Below are 20446 nucleotides of genomic sequence, written 5' to 3' on the forward strand. Positions count from 1 at the left end.
TGAGAAAATTACCACTAGAGTGGTCTTCCATCCGCTAGGATATAAGACCCAATTAACTATATCATGCGCTTGTGGCGCCATCCCGGTGCAACCAAGGGAACTAAAAGAAAAGGCGCGAAATTTGACTGATTTCAAGAATACATGTATTTATACATTTCTTATCTAGGCTTCGAGATGGCGACACCATCGCGTGATAAATTTGGAAGCTGTCCGTCCGTCCCAACATAGAGACTATAAACCCCAAGGAGTGGAAGGAATGCCTCAACTTGTTGCCCCTTTTTTCCTGGTACAGGGCGACTTCCGCTAAGCAAAATTGAACGGGCCGGAAGCTCTCATGTACCAATTTATGAGCAACATCATTATTTGGGCTTGTAGAGCGGGGGACCTGCCACTCCTTGGGGTTTATAGTCTCTATGGTCCCAATGTTTTCAAAAGTGTCCCACGTACCCCAATAGGCAGGTTAACGCAAAGGCCACTCTAGTGGTAATTTTGAACTCAATGCTTCTGTTAAATTAAATTATCATTAAAATATATTTATAGGCGCGAAATTCAAAAATTTAGGGTAAGGAATATTGAATGTTCGGCGAGGAACTAAAACTACACTAAACATTGCAATTATCGTCAATTATTTATTGAGATTCATTTTTTCAAATTCAACTGAGCGTACGAGATTTGAAATCAGTATCGATTTTGATGATTTCAATTATTTGAGAGTGATTTTCACGATTTTACGGTGATTTAGATTGGATTTTTGTGATTTATTTAATTTATATTAAAACTAATAAAGACGTTACACAAGCCTCATGTTTCCTCTTTCACACATAAGTTAATTTAAATTATCCTTAATATACATTTATAGGCGCGAATTTTGAAAGTTTGAGGTAAAATAGTGATTGTTCGGCACGGATGAAAAACTCCACTAAATATTGCGATTAATGTGAACTATTTTTTGAAACTCATTTTATAAACTAACTCAAAACCGCCGAACCACAATCTAACGTGGATTTTATACGAGGGGGCCGTCGCTCCTTCAAACACATACACACACACACAGACAGAACGTTCAGTGTAATACCTCTCCGTGACGTTATCGTCACTCGGAGAGGTAAAAAAGGCACCTGTGAATAAATTTGTGAGACAGGTTTGTTCAATTAAATATTGGAAAGGAAAGTTTACTGAACGTGTTCAAAAAAAACATTCTTGTACACACTAATAACAGAAATTTATTATATAAATAGCTATGTGGTCTTTATTATATTACAAAGCTGAAATGGAAACAAAGTAATCAAATTACAATTAGGAATCAAGAATTATCCGCAAAAGAATCGACTTGAACAGACATATTTTGATTAATTTTAAAAAACCAAAATTTTGGGGGGGGATTAAGTTATAGGTGAGATTAAATTTAATGAAATAATTATTTCTAATTCTATATTCTAATCCGTTTACTTGAAGTTTAACGAAATTTTGTCAATGATAAATTAATATAGTGTATTCTTCAACTTAGCGATTAATAAAAATAGGGTGTCTGTGAGTCGCAGTGTCCGACCCAGAGTCAGATAGACACAGTTCCTACACGAAATAATCGCGAGACTGAATCTGAACAGGTTTCAAACTAGACGAAACGTTTACGGAACGGTATCCTGACGATTAGTTTTTGGGGTAGAACACTATCGTGTTCCGAGCAAGCCTGCAGTGACCATTAGATTTCACCTATTATATTAAGAGTCAGTCAATGCGTTAGCATAGTAAAAATGGTATGCGGCTGTATTCGCCGCTTAACATGGGAAACAATAATATGTTCGCTCCTGCAGGTTCAGGGACCTTTTAAGCATGTTTAAGCGTAACCATACCACATATTATAAAAAGGAAAGTATTATGAGGCTATTCCGAAAAATCTAATTCAAATTGTGCAGTGGCAAATGAAAAATCTTTCGTTCAGAATAGAGTGAAAAAAGGGGGAATTTCCCCTCCAGTTCAAAACTTTCGGTCCCATCTATATAGAAAACATGAACCCGCATTCAGCGAATACCTTAGCAAAACACGAACCACGACCCAGTCTAAACATTACAGGATATGAATAATTTTAAAAAGTATGCCTATATCTATAATTTCAAAAAGGATATCTATAATTTGAAAAGGATATCTCTAATTTGAAGAAGGTATCTCTAATTTGAAAAAGATGTCTCTCATTTGAAAAAGGACATCAATAATTTGAAAGAAGACATTAAAAATTTATGAATGGACATGAATAATTTTAAAAGGGTATATCATTTAATACTTTTAAAACGTGTTTAGCCACTATATATAGAATCATGGTTAAATGTGCGGGGCCCTTTACTAGTTGATGACGGCCAGGGTATAAACCGTTAGAGAGTATAGACGTAAAACTGCAGGGGCCTAATATTCGATAACTCAACGCAATTTGTTTAATTCTATCAAAGCTGAATATTATTTAAATAAACGGGAGTCTATCTTGAGAATCCTGAAAAGGCTCGATATGGGAGATTTCACGCAAAATTTCTTCCGCAATTTATGAGCCTGTAGTAGAGAAAGAAATTGCTATATTTATTCCCTTTAAAACTCTTACATTTAAATAAGACATAAATAGCTATGCACCTATTTTTGATCGGTCGGGCAATTTTTCACTATATGCAGTACCACTTCAAAGATGAAAACCAACGCAGCCAAAGTGTTTCCAACAGCAAGGACTAGAAACACGGAACAGAGAAAGAACAAGTCCATGGGTTCGTCCAATATCAAACTGTCAGACTCAAGCAGGTAATTTTGAGCTTTGAATTTAGCATTAAATAAATGTGTGGAAAGTAGACTAGTTTCAAATATTCTTTCGATACTGTGGGAAAAACAAAGATTAAATAATAAAATTTTGGGAGCGGTCTGCGGCAAATTACTCTAACAAGAATACTAGCTAGGCTAACCGTCGTTGCTTTAATGCGTGACGTGTAATTTAAGGATTTTCCAAAACTTAAGCGTCTTCACCTCAAAATATTAACTTCTAACAAAATCTTAAATTCTCGTTGCACGATAGTTCTGCACTACTGAGGCTCAGTATTGAGTCGTGAAAGTAGCATCATAAAGATAATACCCTTTTGCTATCTCGATTATATAACTGAACATAGCGGATAAACTAAATACTGAGCCTCTGTGAGATAAAACATTGAGACGTTGAGGAAAGGTCTATGATGGGAGATTAAGTATGTTTTGAACAAGGTTCCGTAATGTAAAGCGCTAAAAAGAGCTTATCCATATTAAATAACTCCGAACTTTAATGGGCCGAGTAATTAAGCAAAATGTTCTTCGAAATCTCATTATTTCTATATTTAGAAAAAGCGACGTTTTACGATTGGGATAGAGATTGCTTCAGAAGACTTACGTGTAGTCGATATTTTCCAAGATTTTTCCAGGAATATTTTTGTTGAAAAACATATGGGCGAATACAGGCTCGTAGGTTTCCATTCCCACATAAATCCGTCTTTGTTGCTCATCCAGTTCTTTCTTAAGTTGAAACAAATGTCCTTGACCTGAGTCCCAAAACATTTGTGTTTGCTCAATAATAACACCTTTGTCACACGCCAATCGTTTCATAACATTCGGATCATTAAGGAATTGATATGTTTTCCCTCCTTTTTTCAACAAAGCTGAATACGCAGAATTGTTATTCTAAAATATAAAATGCGAACCAATAATTACTTCTGCCGAGAGAAACATGTCTGTAAACACCTGATCATGTAATCGATTCCAAGTTATACCAAAGTCAATGACCTCACTGGATAAAAATAAAGCCCGAGTTGGACCATTTTTGTTCTTAAGAATTCTAACTTTGCGCGTGCCTTAAAAGAAATTGTTGGAACTAACACGCAAGGCTTAACGAAGAACCTTTGGATTACCCATGATTAAGAATAATGTTTTTAATTTCAGTATTTTTGAAATTTCGAGGGATCCTGGTTTCTTTAGAATCTCGTTACACATCGCCTCACAAAAAACATTTCATTATCTTTCGCTTTAGAAAAATGATTAGGCCTAGCCTCACTCTAATCGTTCCTTTTTAAGTGTATGATTGAGGTCACACTATTTTTCTAACTTTTAAACGGTTTCGAAACTTATTTGTATAATATCTGATGTAATTAGAGATAAAGAGTCGATAAAAATGATCAGCTTCATACCAGGATTTTGTCTTTGTTTTATGAAAGACAGAGCTATTCAACTAATAGAGTTAACTTACGCTCATTAACAGTAAAATTTTACTTTGTGAATTAATCGAAGCGAAAACGTCAGATTTTGAAATCAAATCGTCAATGGTATCAATTTTGGATGAATGCCCAGTCAAAAGCGTGCCAGTTAAATTGCCCGACCACGCCCAGGTCAGTATCATCGTCCCGAAAATCCAAACTGAAGGCAGAAATCTCTTCACTCCACGTTTTTCAAAGGATGTTACCGCTAAATTACATTGAATATATATCAAAGGAAGGCTTCCGATTAAGGAATAAATTGATATCTCGAACAAAATGTCATGGTCAAATGTATTGAAAGAAATTGTGATCTATATCTATATATATATCAAAGAAAATCACCGCCCAGCCCAAACCGCTGGCCCTAGAAGGCTGAAAATTTGAAGGAACGTTACTCATAAGCAGTAGGCGCGTAATAAGGAATATTTTTCCAATCCGCTGCTATCTTTATAAATGGAGCCAAGACATGTAAAAAATATTCTCTATGCAACAAAGTCCGCGCGTTTCAACCGATTTCACAAATATTTAGTACACTGGTTTCCTTAAACCTATATAAGGGCTGAATGGTCTTTCGGGTTCAATTTGTCGCCATCTTTTTAAATGGCGGCCAGAAATTTAAAAACCCTTCTTTACGGAATAATGTCCGCATGAAAAGTAATAAAAAATGTCCGACGGGCTGACGGGCAACGCCGAGTGCCTTCGCTCCTACGGTGCTACCAAAATATTAGTCATTAGTAAAATCTATCCATTCTTTGTATCATTTTCATGTTTTTATTACACGCGAGCGACGCCGCGGGTAACAGCTAGTCTCTATATAAAACATTTGATAACTGACACTTCTTTAATCATATGGTTTAATATATCAGATTTATTTGGTTCTTCGGATATTTTATGCTGATTTTATTTTATAAGAAATAAACTATAATATCCGTGATTTACCAAAAATAAATCGAAAACTTGTTTGCAATTAAAGTTACTCAGAAAACCTCGCCTCGAGTAGTCAGATTTTCTATTTAGTGTATTTTTACAATGAAAAAGTTAGCAATTGCCTCTTCCCACTTCATTTAAATGTATATTTGAAGTGCTTAGTCTAAAAGATTAGCTATTTTGATTTAGACCACGTTTTCGTTGAAACATCGAAATGATTTGTACATGAAAATTTTACTTCCCTTTTTACTTGGACTCGTGCTTTAATTAAATCTGTCTTTGGCACGTACGATTCCCCAGAAAATCCGAAATGTAAATCCAGATGAATTTCGTGAAGATTATCGAATTGGACTCCCTGAATCTCATTCTTTTCCTGGCAGCCACAAAGGATACAAGCGAAACTATTATCAGTGACAAAAGATTGAAGATCCAAACTGTGTTCTCGAGTCCCTTGATGGAGAGAATCTTTTGTGAACGTTCATTTCTAATGGGCTCGCTTGAAAAAATTGAGAAGGAATCGAAGTAACTAATTGGAGCTACATGAAGTGCCAACGCATCCCTCTCAAATGGGAAATATTGGAGTACAACGGTATCTAGAATCTTAAGGAAATATAATGGATTTGATTCAGAAAATAGGCGGCCATTTGTTTCTCAAAGCGGTTATTACACACAAGAGGGGAATTTTTTTTGTAAAAATATGCAGCAGGATATTTTGTATCAGGTAATGTACTACTACTCTCATGTTCGTGATTTAATGCATATTTTTAAAAATACTAAGAACAATTTTTGTAGGACTATTAACATAAATTCCCACATTTGTAGTAACACGCTTTTTCAGTTAAAACAGGATCCAAACTTGTACTTACACCCTTTTCAATAGCTAAACCATGTTTCACAGGACTTGATGTCCATTTAAAAACATTGATCTTCCTCAAACGTCCTTCAACCCATTTATTACTCATAAATGTAAGTCTGAAATATTATTTCCAAATTTTGTCATGTGATGTTTTATATTTGGGAAAACTATCACAAATGCAGGCATACTTCACATTTTTGAGGCTCAAAAGCACGTAACGAGTAAATGCATATCCCACAACGTAGTAAGGAAAATATGGATCGGTCAAGAAGTCCTCCTCCCATTTATCCAGCCACTATGTAATGCATTTATTCACTTTAAATCATCGGTCCTAATAAGTTTCCCGATGACTCAAATTAGAGCAAAGCTGTCAATCTATCTTTGCTCGTAAATAATCATAATTTAGTAAAAATGGTATATATTTGGCTTTAAAAACATTTTCAAAAATCAACACTTTTATTTGTGGCTATTGTGCTCGCAACTTTATAGTTTTGGAATTTTTCCTCATACGAAACATTTATAAAATTGTTAATGAATAAAGAATTGCCCAAATTCCTTTGATTAGTTTTACGAAAACTTTTAATAAAATTTTAAAGATATTTAAAACAATCTTCTTATTTGCTAACCCTTTAATAACTCTGGTGAGAATGTGTTTAATTTTTTTAATGTTATGTAACATATTCGAAGCAGGGAAATTATAAAGGGGATTTAGTTTACTGTTTTCAAACAAGATCTTTTCGATCTGAAACGATTGACCAATACGCACTTTATATTGAGTGATCTTTAAACTGTATCACGTGTGAATTTTATAAATCCTGCAAACGAGACTAGTGCGGTAAATAAAAGTTTAATCGTGATAGCTTAAATAGAAGAAATATTGAGATGAAATAAATTGGTAATTAAAGTTACCATACAAGAATCTCAACAATATTGGGGAAAATATATAGGTTAATTAAACGTAATAAATGCTACGCCTAATTTTGAAGCAAAGTGGTTAATTTTTACCTCATCTGAAAATGCAAAAGTCAAGTTGTACACTCTAAGAAATTGGAGTGTGATTTAACACCTTTATAAGTACTTTATATGGGTCCAAATTTGACACCGTTACAGGTGTACATTTACTCCCCTGAAGGGATTTAATCACACTTACACTCAAAAAAATGGGGTGTGCTTTAACACCTTTAAAAGTAGTTTATATGGGTCCAAATTTGACACCGTTACAGGTGTTCATTTACACCCCTGAAAGGGTTTAATAACACTTATTTGAGCAATTGGTGGCAAAGATAAGTATAAAATTGTGCAACAGAGGTGCAGTTTAACACCTTTTTAACTCTTATATCGCACTGAAAGTGAATTTTTACTCTCATATTAGTGTTGTGCAACTCCTTAAAGGGTGCGGCATAGCACCTTTCAGAGTGTCGCTTCACACCTTTAAGAGTGTCGCGTAACACTTTTAAGAGTGGTAGATTATTTGGTAGGATAGTAGTAGATATTCTAGTACTTTTCCTAGACTTAAGAGCAACACCGATGACGTAAAAAACACTATAGTAGCTACATTTTGACCACTCATGAGGCATAACTCAAATATCGAGTATGGTTCTCCTGTTTAATTAAATTTTGACTATCCGCCATTCCGCAGTATTATTAGCAATCAATGCTATATTCATAGCAGGGTTCTTCCTTGAGAAAACTTCATCACCTATAGGGAGGAAAGTTCTCACATGCAGAACTATACCTCTTTAAGCGAGGGTTGTTGCGTATAAAGTAATTTTTACGGGTTTATAAACTTCTGAAAAAGGCAGAAAGTTTTCACTTCGTACAAATGCATAGGGTATTAAATTAGTTTTGGAGGCTATAATATTCAAGCAGTAGATATAGACGTTCTTGTTAAATTTAATAATCTCTTTTCACTAAGAGTTTTTCGAGCACCAGAAACGCGTTTAATCTAATTTGCACTACAGATTTTACAAAAAAAAATCCATTTAGTACTCTAATTTTTCTCAAAATAATGATAAAACATGTCACAAAAGCAAGTGTCAAACTTTGGATTCTCAAGCTGGCCTATTGTGAGGCCAGTATCTAACCTAGTCTCGTTTTTTAAGAGTATCGCTTAACACCTGTAAGAGTGTCACCTAACACGTTTAGCATAGTTTTATGAAGGTACAACACCGCCAGATTACCAATTTCTTTGTTAATTTTATTTAAAGGATAAAACTGTTTTATTTCATGAATATCATCTTTAAAAAAAGGTTTAACAAGTACGTTTTTCAATAATTTTTTACTGTTTGTATTGACATTAATGAAAAATAAATGAAAGACCTTATTTAAGAAACCAGCAGTAATATAATTTTTCATGTTTAATTTCGAACGGTGTTTTAATAGTGTTATTTTACACCGAATTTACACTTTAAATTGGCCTCTAAAAACTCAAGGTAATAAAACACTCTTTTGGGTGTTTTTACGGTGTTTACACCGTTTTAACACCTTTTTAACACTTCCATTTCTTAGAGTGTAGGCTATTCTTCGCATTTCATTTATTATCACAAGGCAGAACTTTTCTAATTTAAGTGTGGAAAGTTATTTCGTTGTTTATTTTTGATGTAATGAAAACGAGAAACGAAATATGATGTATTAAACTCCTCTGCTTTGTCAATCAAGAGGCGGTCCTCAGCATTCCAGCCAATCTCAAACACATATATATTTGACCCTGCCAACAGCAGGAACCAATTACATTGTACGAAGAGGGTGGAGCTAAAACCGTTTCCAAAGAGGGACAAGCGGAAGAAAAGCAATCATCGAGGAACGCCACTGATATCACCCTTGCCTTTAAATAATATTGGTATATTTCTCCTTTCGTAGCATATACGATCATTACTATCTGTTGGGTGCATTGCATTCAAGGTAGGTCGACATGATATAACCACATACTGGAAGTAGGCAGATTTCACAAACTCTTTACTTGGTAAAGACATATTTAGTCGTTAAGAACTGCAGAAATAAATAATTGGGCTATAAGAACGTTTTTCGTTAATTTCTTCTGAATTACCAAATTCAAAATATGCATTATAATTATTTTTCTTAACTGGAGCGAGATGGAATATATACATGATTAGGTTATCCGAGTCAAGCACGTTTAGCCATATTCATGCGTGTAGATATCACTTTATCCAATCCTAAAATTTATTTCGAAACAAATATAGCCTGGCTTAGAGAAAGGAAATATTAACTGTTGTAACGGCTCATGGAGAGAGAGAGAGAACGCAAGAGGTAACAACAAAACAACTTTATTAAGATAAGACCGCCATCGGACCGAATGCCCTTTTTCATTGTTAAACTTTGGTATATATGTACAACTTAAAAAACATGTGACAAGTTAAAAACGATAACATATTAGTAGGTTATTTTTTTCCCATTATTGGAGGAGTTCCAACACCTCCCCTTTTAAGTAAGATCGTAGGACTTCTGGCGGGGATCCATACTGATGCGCTCGGGTATCTTCTTTACTCGTCCGGACCGCCGTACTCCCTCATCCTCAGAGTCTGCGTCTGGTATGTTGAACCGTACATGGCGTTCGGGAGCGGGCACTGTGGTCCCAGCAGGAACTCGATCGGGATTTACTCTTCGGTCAGGGATGGGTAGATCGAATGTGTCCATGAATACGGAGTAGGGATTGCCCTTTTGATCGTTATTCAGACGGTGGTAAAGTTGGTTGGCATGGAACTTCTTGTTAGTGGCATCATCCATAAGAACATCATAAACTACGCCAACGACTCATAAAAACTCTTACGTTTATGCAGCAGCAAATAGCGTCCCAGCAGCAGAACCAAAGGATCATCGACCTTCTACTCCAGACAGCAGGAACCTCCGGTCCGTCAACCTCGACTACAGCACCCACATCCACGATAGCTTGCCTTGACATTCCAATCTTCGAGCCGGATGAACACGATGGCGACAAATTGGAACAATGGCTGAAGAGATTTGACTATCTCGTGGATATTAGTGTCCCAAATCTGACCGACGTTGCCAAAGTCAAGTATCTGGTCTCGAAACTGTCTAACGAAGCATTCAGCGAGTATTATCGGTCCTGTATGCCCAAAGAGCCAACCGACTATCCGTATGCCACGACAGTAGAGAACCTCAAGAAACTTTTCGGGAAGAAACAGACACTCTTCATAGAAAGATTCAACCTAATGCGAATCCAGCGTCAATTGGATGAAGATTATGGCCCGTATTTCAACCGCGTTAAACTACTTCTAAAGCGCTTCAATTTCTCCGAATTGATCTTCGGTCAAATCGGAGAAATTGAAGCGCTTTAGAAGTAGTTTAACGCGGTTGAAATACGGGCCATAATCTTCATCCAATTGACGCTGGATTCGCATTAGGTTGAATCTTTCTATGAAGAGTGTCTGTTTCTTCCCGAAAAGTTTCTTGAGGTTCTCTACTGTCGTGGCATACGGATAGTCGGTTGGCTCTTTGGGCATACAGGACCGATAATACTCGCTGAATGCTTCGTTAGACAGTTTCGAGACCAGATACTTGACTTTGGCAACGTCGGTCAGATTTGGGACACTAATATCCACGAGATAGTCAAATCTCTTCAGCCATTGTTCCAATTTGTCGCCATCGTGTTCATCCGGCTCGAAGATTGGAATGTCAAGGCAAGCTATCGTGGATGTGGGTGCTGTAGTCGAGGTTGACGGACCGGAGGTTCCTGCTGTCTGGAGTAGAAGGTCGATGATCCTTTGGTTCTGCTGCTGGGACGCTATTTGCTGCTGCATAAACGCGTTCAACACGTCTCCCAGAGCGGACGAGGAGTCGGAGGATCCGCTTTCCTGCTTCGGCATGTTGTCGGAATCAGTATCGCGACTTTACCCGGAAAACCGTAACGCGACTATATCCGAAGACCGTAAAACGACATCCCACCTCTATCACCACTGTTGTAACGGCTCATGGAGAGAGAGAGAGAACGCAAGAGGTAACAACAAAACAACTTTATTAAGATAAGACCGCCATCGGACCGAATGCCCTTTTTCATTGTTAAACTTTGGTATATATGTACAACTTAAAAAACATGTGACAAGTTAAAAAACGATAACATATTAGTAGGTTATTTTTTTCCCATTATTGGAGGAGTTCCAACATTAACAAGTTGGGAAACCAAAATAAACCTCTCCGAGCCGAGACGAATTTACTTTTAAACACAGGTCCACCAGCCAATGAGAAAAACCGGAAATACATAGTTCAATTTGGCGAAATATTGCCAATGTCTTTAGCAAAGGCTTAAGCGTTTAACAATTTCCTTTGTATCCTGAATAATTCTAATGAGGACCTAAAATGTATCACTGAAGGGTGTATTTAACTTTCGGCTCACTCTGAACCGTTAACACCTCCTATAAGAGGAGGCGAAACAAGGTCATTTCAAGTTTAAATCTAGGGTATCTTGTTTCACAGACCCAATCGTTTCAACACTTGTGGATAGATGAAGAATTAACATCCATATTATCTAATGAATATAAAAAATGCGTTTACACTATACGTATATAAATGTAGTAAAGCTGAATTAAAAAGTAAACACTAAATTTGAAATGTTAATATCAAAAGATGTTCTTGGAATATTAAGATGAAACAGAGCTTTATAGCTACACAACTACTTAAAGAATCGTATTTCCGAAAAATATTTTGAATATTTCCATTTAATATTCTGCAAAAAGGAAATGTTATCGTTTTGTAAGAGATTTTATCATCCTATTCGCTTTATATTAACTTTGATGTGCGTGTAGTGTTTCGGTTCGGATGCAATCTTCATTACTCGTTCTATATAAACTCTCACTTGTGTCATTACATAGAAATAAGTTTATCTTAAATAATTAATTAAATATAAATGATATTAATTATTTTAATCGCCAGTAAATAACTTTAAAAATAGTTAAATCGTTTAAAATAAAGTTGTTCCTATTATCTTTCGAAACTTTGCTAATATTGACGTTTAAAGTGAAGGGTACCCCTCTTGCCCGCTTTTTCAAATTTTGGGGTATATATACGATTCGTTTCCATTATAATAATAGATAAAAACGCATTCGCGTGAACCGATGGTGGAATCCCTGCCATTGGGAGGCTAGACGTTTCTCGTAACACTAGCCGATCGCCGCGTATATCTTGGGGTCGACTAATCTGCAGTTCCTCTGAATGTCTGAAATGCAGTCCACAGTAGGAAACCTACTATTTGTAGTATGCAGGTTCGGTTCACATTTACAAATATAAGAAATCAATTTTAAAATTCATTGCCTAAGATACAGTCCAACAAAATTAGAGTTTCAACTCTGAAATCTTTTGACTAAAACGCAGTACTCTGAAATGCAGTCCTCGAAAATTATTAATTACAACTCTGAAATCGGTTGACTAAAACGCAGTACTCTGAAAAGCAGTCCACGAAAATAATAAATTTCAACTCTGAAATCTTTTGACTAAAACGCAGTACTTTGCAATGCAGTCCTCGATAATTATTATTTTCAACTCTGAAATCTTTTGACTAAAACGCAGTACTCTGAAATGCAGTCCTCGATAATTATTATTTTCAACTCTGAAATCTTTTGACTAAAACGCAGTACTCTGAAATGCAGTCCTCGAAAATAATTAATTTCAACTCTGAAATCGGTTGACTAAATGCAGTACTCTGAAAAGCAGTCCACGAAAATAATAAATTTCAACTCTGAAATCGGTTGTCTAAAATGCAGTACTCTGAAATGCAGTCCTAAAAAATCCTAATTTCAATTCTGAAATAGTTGACAAAAACGCTGTACTCTGAAATGCAGTCCTCGATAATTATTATTTTCAACACTGAAATCTTTTGACTAAAACGCAGTACTCTGAAATGCAGTCCTCGAAAACTATTAATTTCAACTCTGAAATCGGTTGACTAAAATGCAGTACTCTGAAATGCAGTCTTCGAAAACTATTAATTTCAATTCTGAAATAGTTGACAAAAACGCTGTACTCTGAAATGCAGTCCTCGAAAACATTTAATTTAAACTCTGAAATCGGTTGACTAAAATGCAGTTCTCTGAAATGCAGTCCTCCAAAACTATTAATTTCAACTCTGAAATCGGTTGACTAAAGCGCAGTACTCTGAAATGCAGTCCTCGAAAATTATTAATTTCAACTCTGAAATCGGTTGACCAAAGTGCAGTACTCTGAAATGCAGTCCTCGAAAATTATTAATTTAATATTATTAATAGTTTTCGAGGACTGCATTTCAGAGTACTGCGTTTTAGTCAACCGAATTCAGAGTTGAAATTAGGATATTTTTAGGACTGCATTTCAGAGTACTGCATTTTAGTCAAAAGATTTCAGAGTTGAAAATAATAATTTTCGAGGACTGCATTTCAGAGTACTGCGTTTTAGTCAACCGATTTCAGAGTTGAAATTAGGATTTTTTAGGACTGCATTTCAGAGTACTGCATTTTAGTCAACCGATTTCAGAGTTGAAATTAATAGTTTCCGAGGACTGCATTTCAGAGTACTGCGTTTTAGTCAAAAGATTTCAGAGTTCAAAATAATAATTTTCGAGGACTGCATTTCAGAGTACTGCGTTTTAGTCGAAAGATTTCAGAGTTGAAATTAATAGTTTTCGAGGACTGCATTTCAGAGTACTGCGTTTTAGTCAAAAGATTTCAGAGTTGAAAATAATAGTTTTTCGAGGACTGCATTTCAGAGTACTGCGTTTTAGTCAAAAGATTTCAGAGTTGAAATTTATTATTTTCGTGGACTGCTTTTCAGAGTACTGCATTTTAGTCAACCGATTTCACAGTTGTAATTAATAATTTTCGAGGACTGCATTTCAGAGTACTGCATTTTAGTCAACCGATTTTAGAGTTGTAATTAATAATTTTCGAGGACTGTATTTCAGAGTACTGCATTTTAGTCAAAAGATTTCAGGGTTGAAAATAATAATTTTCGAGGACTGCATTTCAGAGTACTGCATTTTAGTCAACCGATTTCAGAGTTGAAGTTAATAGTTTTCGGGGACTGCATTTCAGAGTACTGCGTTTTAGTCAAAAGATTTCAGAGTTCAAAATATTAATTTTCGAGGACTGCATTTCAGAGTACTGCATTTTAGTCAAAAGATTTCAGAGTTGAAATTAGGATTTTTTAGGACTGCATTTCAGAGTACTGCGTTTTAGTTAAAAGATTTCAGAGTTGAAATTAGGATTTTTTAGGACTGCATTTCAGAGTACTGCGTTTTAGTTAAAAGATTTCAGAGTTGAAATTAGGATTTTTTAGGACTGCATTTCAGAGTACTGCATTTTAGACAACCGATTTCAGAGTTGAAATTTATTATTTTCGTGGACTGCTTTTCAGAGTACTGCATTTTAGTCGAAAGATTTCAGAGTTCAAAATAATAATTTTCGAGGACTGCATTTCAGAGTACTGCGTTTTAGTCGAAAGATTTCAGAGTTGAAATTAGGATTTTTTAGGACTGCATTTCAGAGTACTGCGTTTTAGTCAAAAGATTTCAGAGTTGAAAATAATAGTTTTTGAGGACTGCATTTCAGAGTACTGCGTTTTAGTCAAAAGATTTCAGAGTTGAAATTTATTATTTTCGTGGACTGCTTTTCAGAGTACTGCATTTTAGTCAACCGATTCCAGAGTTGTAATTAATAATTTTCGAGGACTGCATTTCAGAGTACTGCATTTTAGTCAAAAGATTTCAGAGTTGAAACTCTTAATTTTGTTGGACTGTATGTTAGGCAATGAATTTTAGAATTGCTTTCTTATATTTGTAAATGTGAACCGAACCTGCATACTACAAATAGTAGGTTTCCTACCGTGGACTGCATTTCAGACATTCAGAGGACCTGCAGATTAGTCGACCCCGTATATCTTAAAACCAAACGATAACGATGGAGAAGAAGCCGGAATGGACAAAGACCTGAAGATGGTGGTGCATAGAAGCTGGTGTCAATGTGGGATTGACGAAGATCAGAAGATGGTGGTGCTTACGAGCCAGCAAGTACAGGCTAGTGTCAATGTGGGATTGACGAAGAGCAGAAGATGTTGGTACTTACGAGCCAGCAAGTACAGGCTAGTGTCAATGTGGGATTGACGAAGAGCAGAAGCTGTTGGTACTTACGAGCCAGCAAGTACAGGCTAGTGTCAATGTGGGATTGACGAAGAACAGAAGATGGTGTTGCTTACGAGCCAGCAAGTACAGGCTAGTGTCCATGTGGGATGGACAAAGACTAGCAGATTGTGGTCCTTAGAAGTCAGTTAGTAAAGATTGGTGTTGGTAGATGAATGGCCAAATTTCCGTGAACAGCGAACGCGTTCCGGAAATCGGGTATTTGTTTGCTCCGATTTGTAAACTGCGAACGCGGTCACGTGGGGTCTGACAGACAGACACGACCGGTGTAATACCTCTCCGTGACATACGTCACTCGGAGAGGAAAAACAACCATCAAGGAAAAGATAATGGACTTTTGGAAACTAATAGCACTCATCATTACTTGGTTTGTTTTGACATCCTACAAAGTATTTCCATATTTTAAATAAGTATTTTCAATATTTATTCGTATCATTATAAGAAACAATTAAAAGCTGTATAAATATTTTCACAAACTGTTTCGAAAAAGACTGTTTAGAACTATTACCACGCTTCATTACTCGGTTTGTTCTGACATCCTACTTGTATCTTCATATTTTAAATGAGTATTTTCAATATCTTTTCATAAACACTTTTAATCATCAGTTTGCCAATATCTGTATAGAAAATACTCATTTAAAATATGAAGATACAAGTAGGCTGTCAAAACAAACCAAGTAATGATGAGTGCTATTAGTTTCCAAAAGTACATTATCTTTTCCTCGATGGTTGTTTTTAAAATTTCCTTTCTCTAAGTGAGGCTATATTTGTTTCGAAACAAATTTTAGGATTGTTTGGTTAAACATGCTTGACTCTGATAACCTGAACATGGATATAATCCTTCTCCTTCCAGTAAAGAAAAATAATTATAATTGTAATTATAATGAGTTTTTCAATTTGATATTTCAGAAGAAATTAACTACAAACGTTCTCATAACCCAATTATTTATTTCTTGCGAGTTCATAACGACTAAATATGTCTTTACCAAGTAAAGAGTGTGAATTCTGTCTACTTCCAATATGCGGTTATATGTATCTTGCGAGATGTATATCATGTCAACCTACCTTGAATGCAATGCACCCAACAGATAGTTTACAACCCTGTTCCATTTAAGCGTAATAGTCGTATATGCTACGAAAGGATAGATGTAACAATTCTGTTTGAAGGCAAGGGCGATATCAGTGGCGTCCCTTGATTTTTGCTTATGTCTGTAAAGTCACCGGTTTTAGCTCCACCCTCCTCGTACAATGTAATTGGATCCTGCTTTTGGCAGGGTCAAATATGTGTGTTGGAGATTGGCCGGAATGCTGAGGACTGTATTGAACCGCCTCTTGTTTGACAAAGCAGAGGAGTTTAATACATATTTTGTTGTTAATCGTTTACATAACATCAAATATAAACAACGAAATATTTTGCCACCCTTATATTAGAAATGTTCTGCCTTGTAGTAATAAATTATATGCGAAGAATAGCCTCTGAGTCGATTTTTCTTCTAAAGCGGCTGAATACTTGACTTTATCCCAAAGAGAGTGGACGCGAGAAATTTAAAATTTTCCAATTTTCGTTGCCTTTTGGTCCTTCCATAAAAACCTTCTATAGAAAAACAATTCAATTTTCCCTAAAAAACCGAATGGAAGAAATATTTAACTCCAGCAATCGCTACAACTTGACTTTTGCATTTTCAGATGAGGTAAAAATTAACCACTTTGCTTGAAAATTAGGCGTAGCATTTATTACGTTTTATTATTCCCCAATATTGTTGAGATTCTTGTATTTTAACTTTATTTACCAATTAATTTCATCTTATTATTTCTTACATTTAAGCTATCACGATTAAATTTTTATTCACCGCCCTAGTCTCGTTTGCAGGATTTATAAAATTCACACGTGATTCAGTTTATAGATCACTCAATATAAAGTGCATATTCGTCAATCGTTTCATATCGAAAAGTACTTGTTTGAAATAGTAAACTATATAAGTTTCGTAAATGAGGAAAAATTCCAAAACTATAAAGTTGTGAGCGTAATAGTCACAGATAGTATTGATTTTTGAAAATGCTTTCAAAGCCAAATATATACCAATTTTACCAAATTAAGCATATTTACGAGCAAAGATACTTTAAAAACAATGCTCTAAATTGAGTCATCAAAAATCTTATTAAGACCGAGAATTTAAAGCGATTAAATACATTATATAGCGGCTGGAGAAATGGGAGAAGGACTTCTTGACGGCGCCTTATTCTCCGTACTACGAGATGGCATATGCATTTAGTCGCTATGTGATTTTGAGCCTCAAAAATGTGAAGTATGCCTGCATTTATGATGTTTTTCCCCAATCAAAAAACATCAATTGACAAAATTTGGAAATAATATTTCAGACTTACATTTATGAGTAATAAATGGGTCGAAGGAAGTTTGAGGGAGATCAATGTTACTAAATGGACATCAAGTCATGTGAAACATGGTTTAGCTATTGAAAAGGGTGTAAGTACAAGATAGGAACGTGTTTTAAGAGAAAAAGCGTGTTACTACAAATGTGGGAATTTAATGTTAATAGTCCTACAAATAGGCCTATTATTCTTTAATAGTTTTAAAAACATGCATTAAAATCACGAACATGAGAGTAATAGTACTTGATACAAAACATCGTGCTGCATATTTTTACCAAAAAAATTCACCTCTTGTGCGTAATAACCGCTTTGAAAAACACATGGCCTCCTATTTTCTGAATTAAATCCATTATATTTTCCTTAAGATTCTAGACACCGTTGTACTCCAATATTGCCCATTGGCGAGGGATGCTTTGGCACTTCATGTAGCCCCAATTAGTTACTTCGATTCCCACTCAATATTTTCAAGCGAGCCCATTAGAAACGGGCGTTCACAAAAGATTCTGTCCATCAAGGGACTCGAGAACACAGTTTGGATCTTCAACCTTTTGTCACTGATAATAGTTTCGCTTGTATCTCTTGTGGCTGTCAGTAAAAGAATGAGATTGTTGGAGTCCAATTCGGGAGTCTTTACGAAATTCATCTGGATTTACATTTCGGATTTTTTTCGGAATCGTACGTGCCAAAGACAGATTTAATTAAAGCAAGGGACCAATTTGAAAGGGAAGTAAAAAGTTTTATGTACAAATCATTTCGGTGTTTCAAGGAAAACATGGTGTAAATCATTAAATGGCTAATCTTTTAGACTTATCTTTTAAAAATATACTTTTAAATGAAGTGGGAGGAGGCAAATGCAAACTTCCACAATGTAAAAATACACTAGAAAACCTGCTAAATGTATTGTCTAATCAAAGCGAGACTGTTCTCTGAGTGCATGGGGAGTATATTCGAAGCAACTTTAATTTCAAACAAGGTTTCGATTTATTTTTGGTAAATCACGGATATTAAAGTTTCTTTCTTATAAAATGAAATAATGAAATTCACACTCAAGGTGCAAACTTGCTTAAATTGACTTGGTGTATTTCTGTCCTTACTATTGGACAATTTTCTTAACGAACAGTTTAGCGGGCGATCATAATTTGAGGTACAGAATTGAAAAAAATACGTCACCATGGATATGTGTAATTAGCTTTTGTGACAAATTCCGCCACCCAGACAAAGTCAACTGGGTGCTGAGACAAAACCGCCCTATGATGGGACAATATCCCCACGATAGTAGGCCAAATCTCCCGATATCAATTTAGCGTAAAAAAATTCAAAGAACCAAATAAATCTGACTGAATGATTGAACTAGTGTCAGTTATCAAAAGTTTCAAACAGAGATCACAATTTCTTTCGATACATTTGGCCAAGACATTTTGTTCGAGATATCAATTTATTCCTTAATCGGATATACAGTATATTCAATTTAATTTAGCGGTAACATCTTTGGAGAAACGTGGAGTGAAGAGATTTCTGCCTTCAGTTTGGATTTTTGGGACGTTGGTACTGACCTGGGCGTGGTCGGGCAATTTGACTGGCACACTTTTGACCGGTCACGCATCCAAAATTGATACCATTGACGATTTGATTTCAAATTCTAACCTTTTCGTTTCGATGAAATCGGCATCTAAAATTTTCCTTCTAATGAGGGTAAGTTAACTCTATTAGTTGAATAGCTATGCCTTTCACAAAACAAAGACAAGACCCAGGTATGAAGCTGATAATTTGTATGGACTCTTTTTCTTAATTCACATCAGAGATTAAAAAAAATGTTTCAAAACCATTTAAAAGTTAGAAAAATAGTGTGGTCTCAATCATACACTTTAAAAAGGAACGATTAGAGTCAGGCTAATCATTTTTCAAAAGCGAAAGATAATGAAATGTTTATTTGTGAGGTGATGCGTAACGAGATTATAAAGAAACCAGAATCCCACGATATTTCAAAAATACTGAAATTGAAAACATTATTCTTAACCGTGGATAATCCAAAGGTTCTTCGTTAAGCCTTGCATTTTAGTTCCTACAATTTCTTTTAAGGCACGCGCAAAGTTAGAATTCTTAAAAACAATAATGGTCCAACTAGGGCTTAATTTTTATCCAGTGAGGTCATTGACTTTGGTATAACTTGGAATCGATGGCCTAAAAAGGAGTCGATTACATGACAGGTGTTTACTGACATGTTTATCTCGGCAGAAGTAATTATTGGTTCGCATTTTAAATTTTAGAATAACGATTCTGCGTATTCAGCTTTATGGAAAAAAGAAGGGGGAACATTTCAATTCCTTAATGATCCGAATGTTATGAAAGGATTGGCGTATGGCAAAGGTGTTATTATTGATCAAACCCAAATGTTTTGGGACTCAGGTCAAGGACATTTGTTTCAACTAAAGAAACTACTGGATGATCAACAAAGACGGATTTATGTGGGAAAGAAAACCTACGAGCCTACTTTCGGCCATATGTTTTTCAACCAAAATATTCCTCGAGAAATATTGGAAAATATCGACTACACGTAAGTCTTCTGAAGAAATCTCTCCTTTTCGTAAAACGTCGCTTTTCGATGAAACTTTACTTCATAGTAGGGCATTTAAGTTCGCAGTTTTTTAATATGTATAAACTCTTTTTAGCGCTTTACATTACGGAACATTGTTCAAAACATACTTAATCTCTTATCAAGACCATTCGTTAAAGTCTCAATGTTTTAACTTGGTATTTAGTTTATCCGAGTTTCCGAAAAGTTCAGTAATATAATCGTGATAGCAAGAGGGTATCATCTTAGGTTAAAGTAGTTCAATTAACCTCTTATTTTTTCGATATTGGCTTGCGCATTCCAATCAAAAT

The 20446-nt window shown here is 35.4% G+C and overlaps 1 protein-coding gene across 1 annotated transcript; it reads right to left on the reverse strand.

The window, feature by feature from the left end:
• Positions 1-2158: 2158 nt before the first annotated feature.
• Positions 2159-4258, reverse strand: LOC149713442 (uncharacterized). The gene is made up of 4 exons (XM_089843798.1): positions 4244-4258; positions 3395-3681; positions 2620-2854; positions 2159-2541 (listed from the first exon to the last, which is right to left on the reverse strand). The coding sequence occupies exons 1-3, from the start codon at positions 4247-4249 to the stop codon at positions 2620-2622; spliced, it is 528 nt and encodes a 175-aa protein (XP_089699924.1). The 5' UTR covers positions 4250-4258; the 3' UTR covers positions 2159-2541.
• Between the last annotated feature and the right edge of the window lie 16188 nt (positions 4259-20446).

Source organism: Phalangium opilio, unplaced genomic scaffold (genome assembly GCF_054372755.1).
Source record: "Phalangium opilio isolate 3A_F unplaced genomic scaffold, DU_Popi_V2 ptg000009l_1, whole genome shotgun sequence".
NCBI classification, from domain to species: Eukaryota; Metazoa; Arthropoda; class Arachnida; order Opiliones; family Phalangiidae; genus Phalangium; species Phalangium opilio.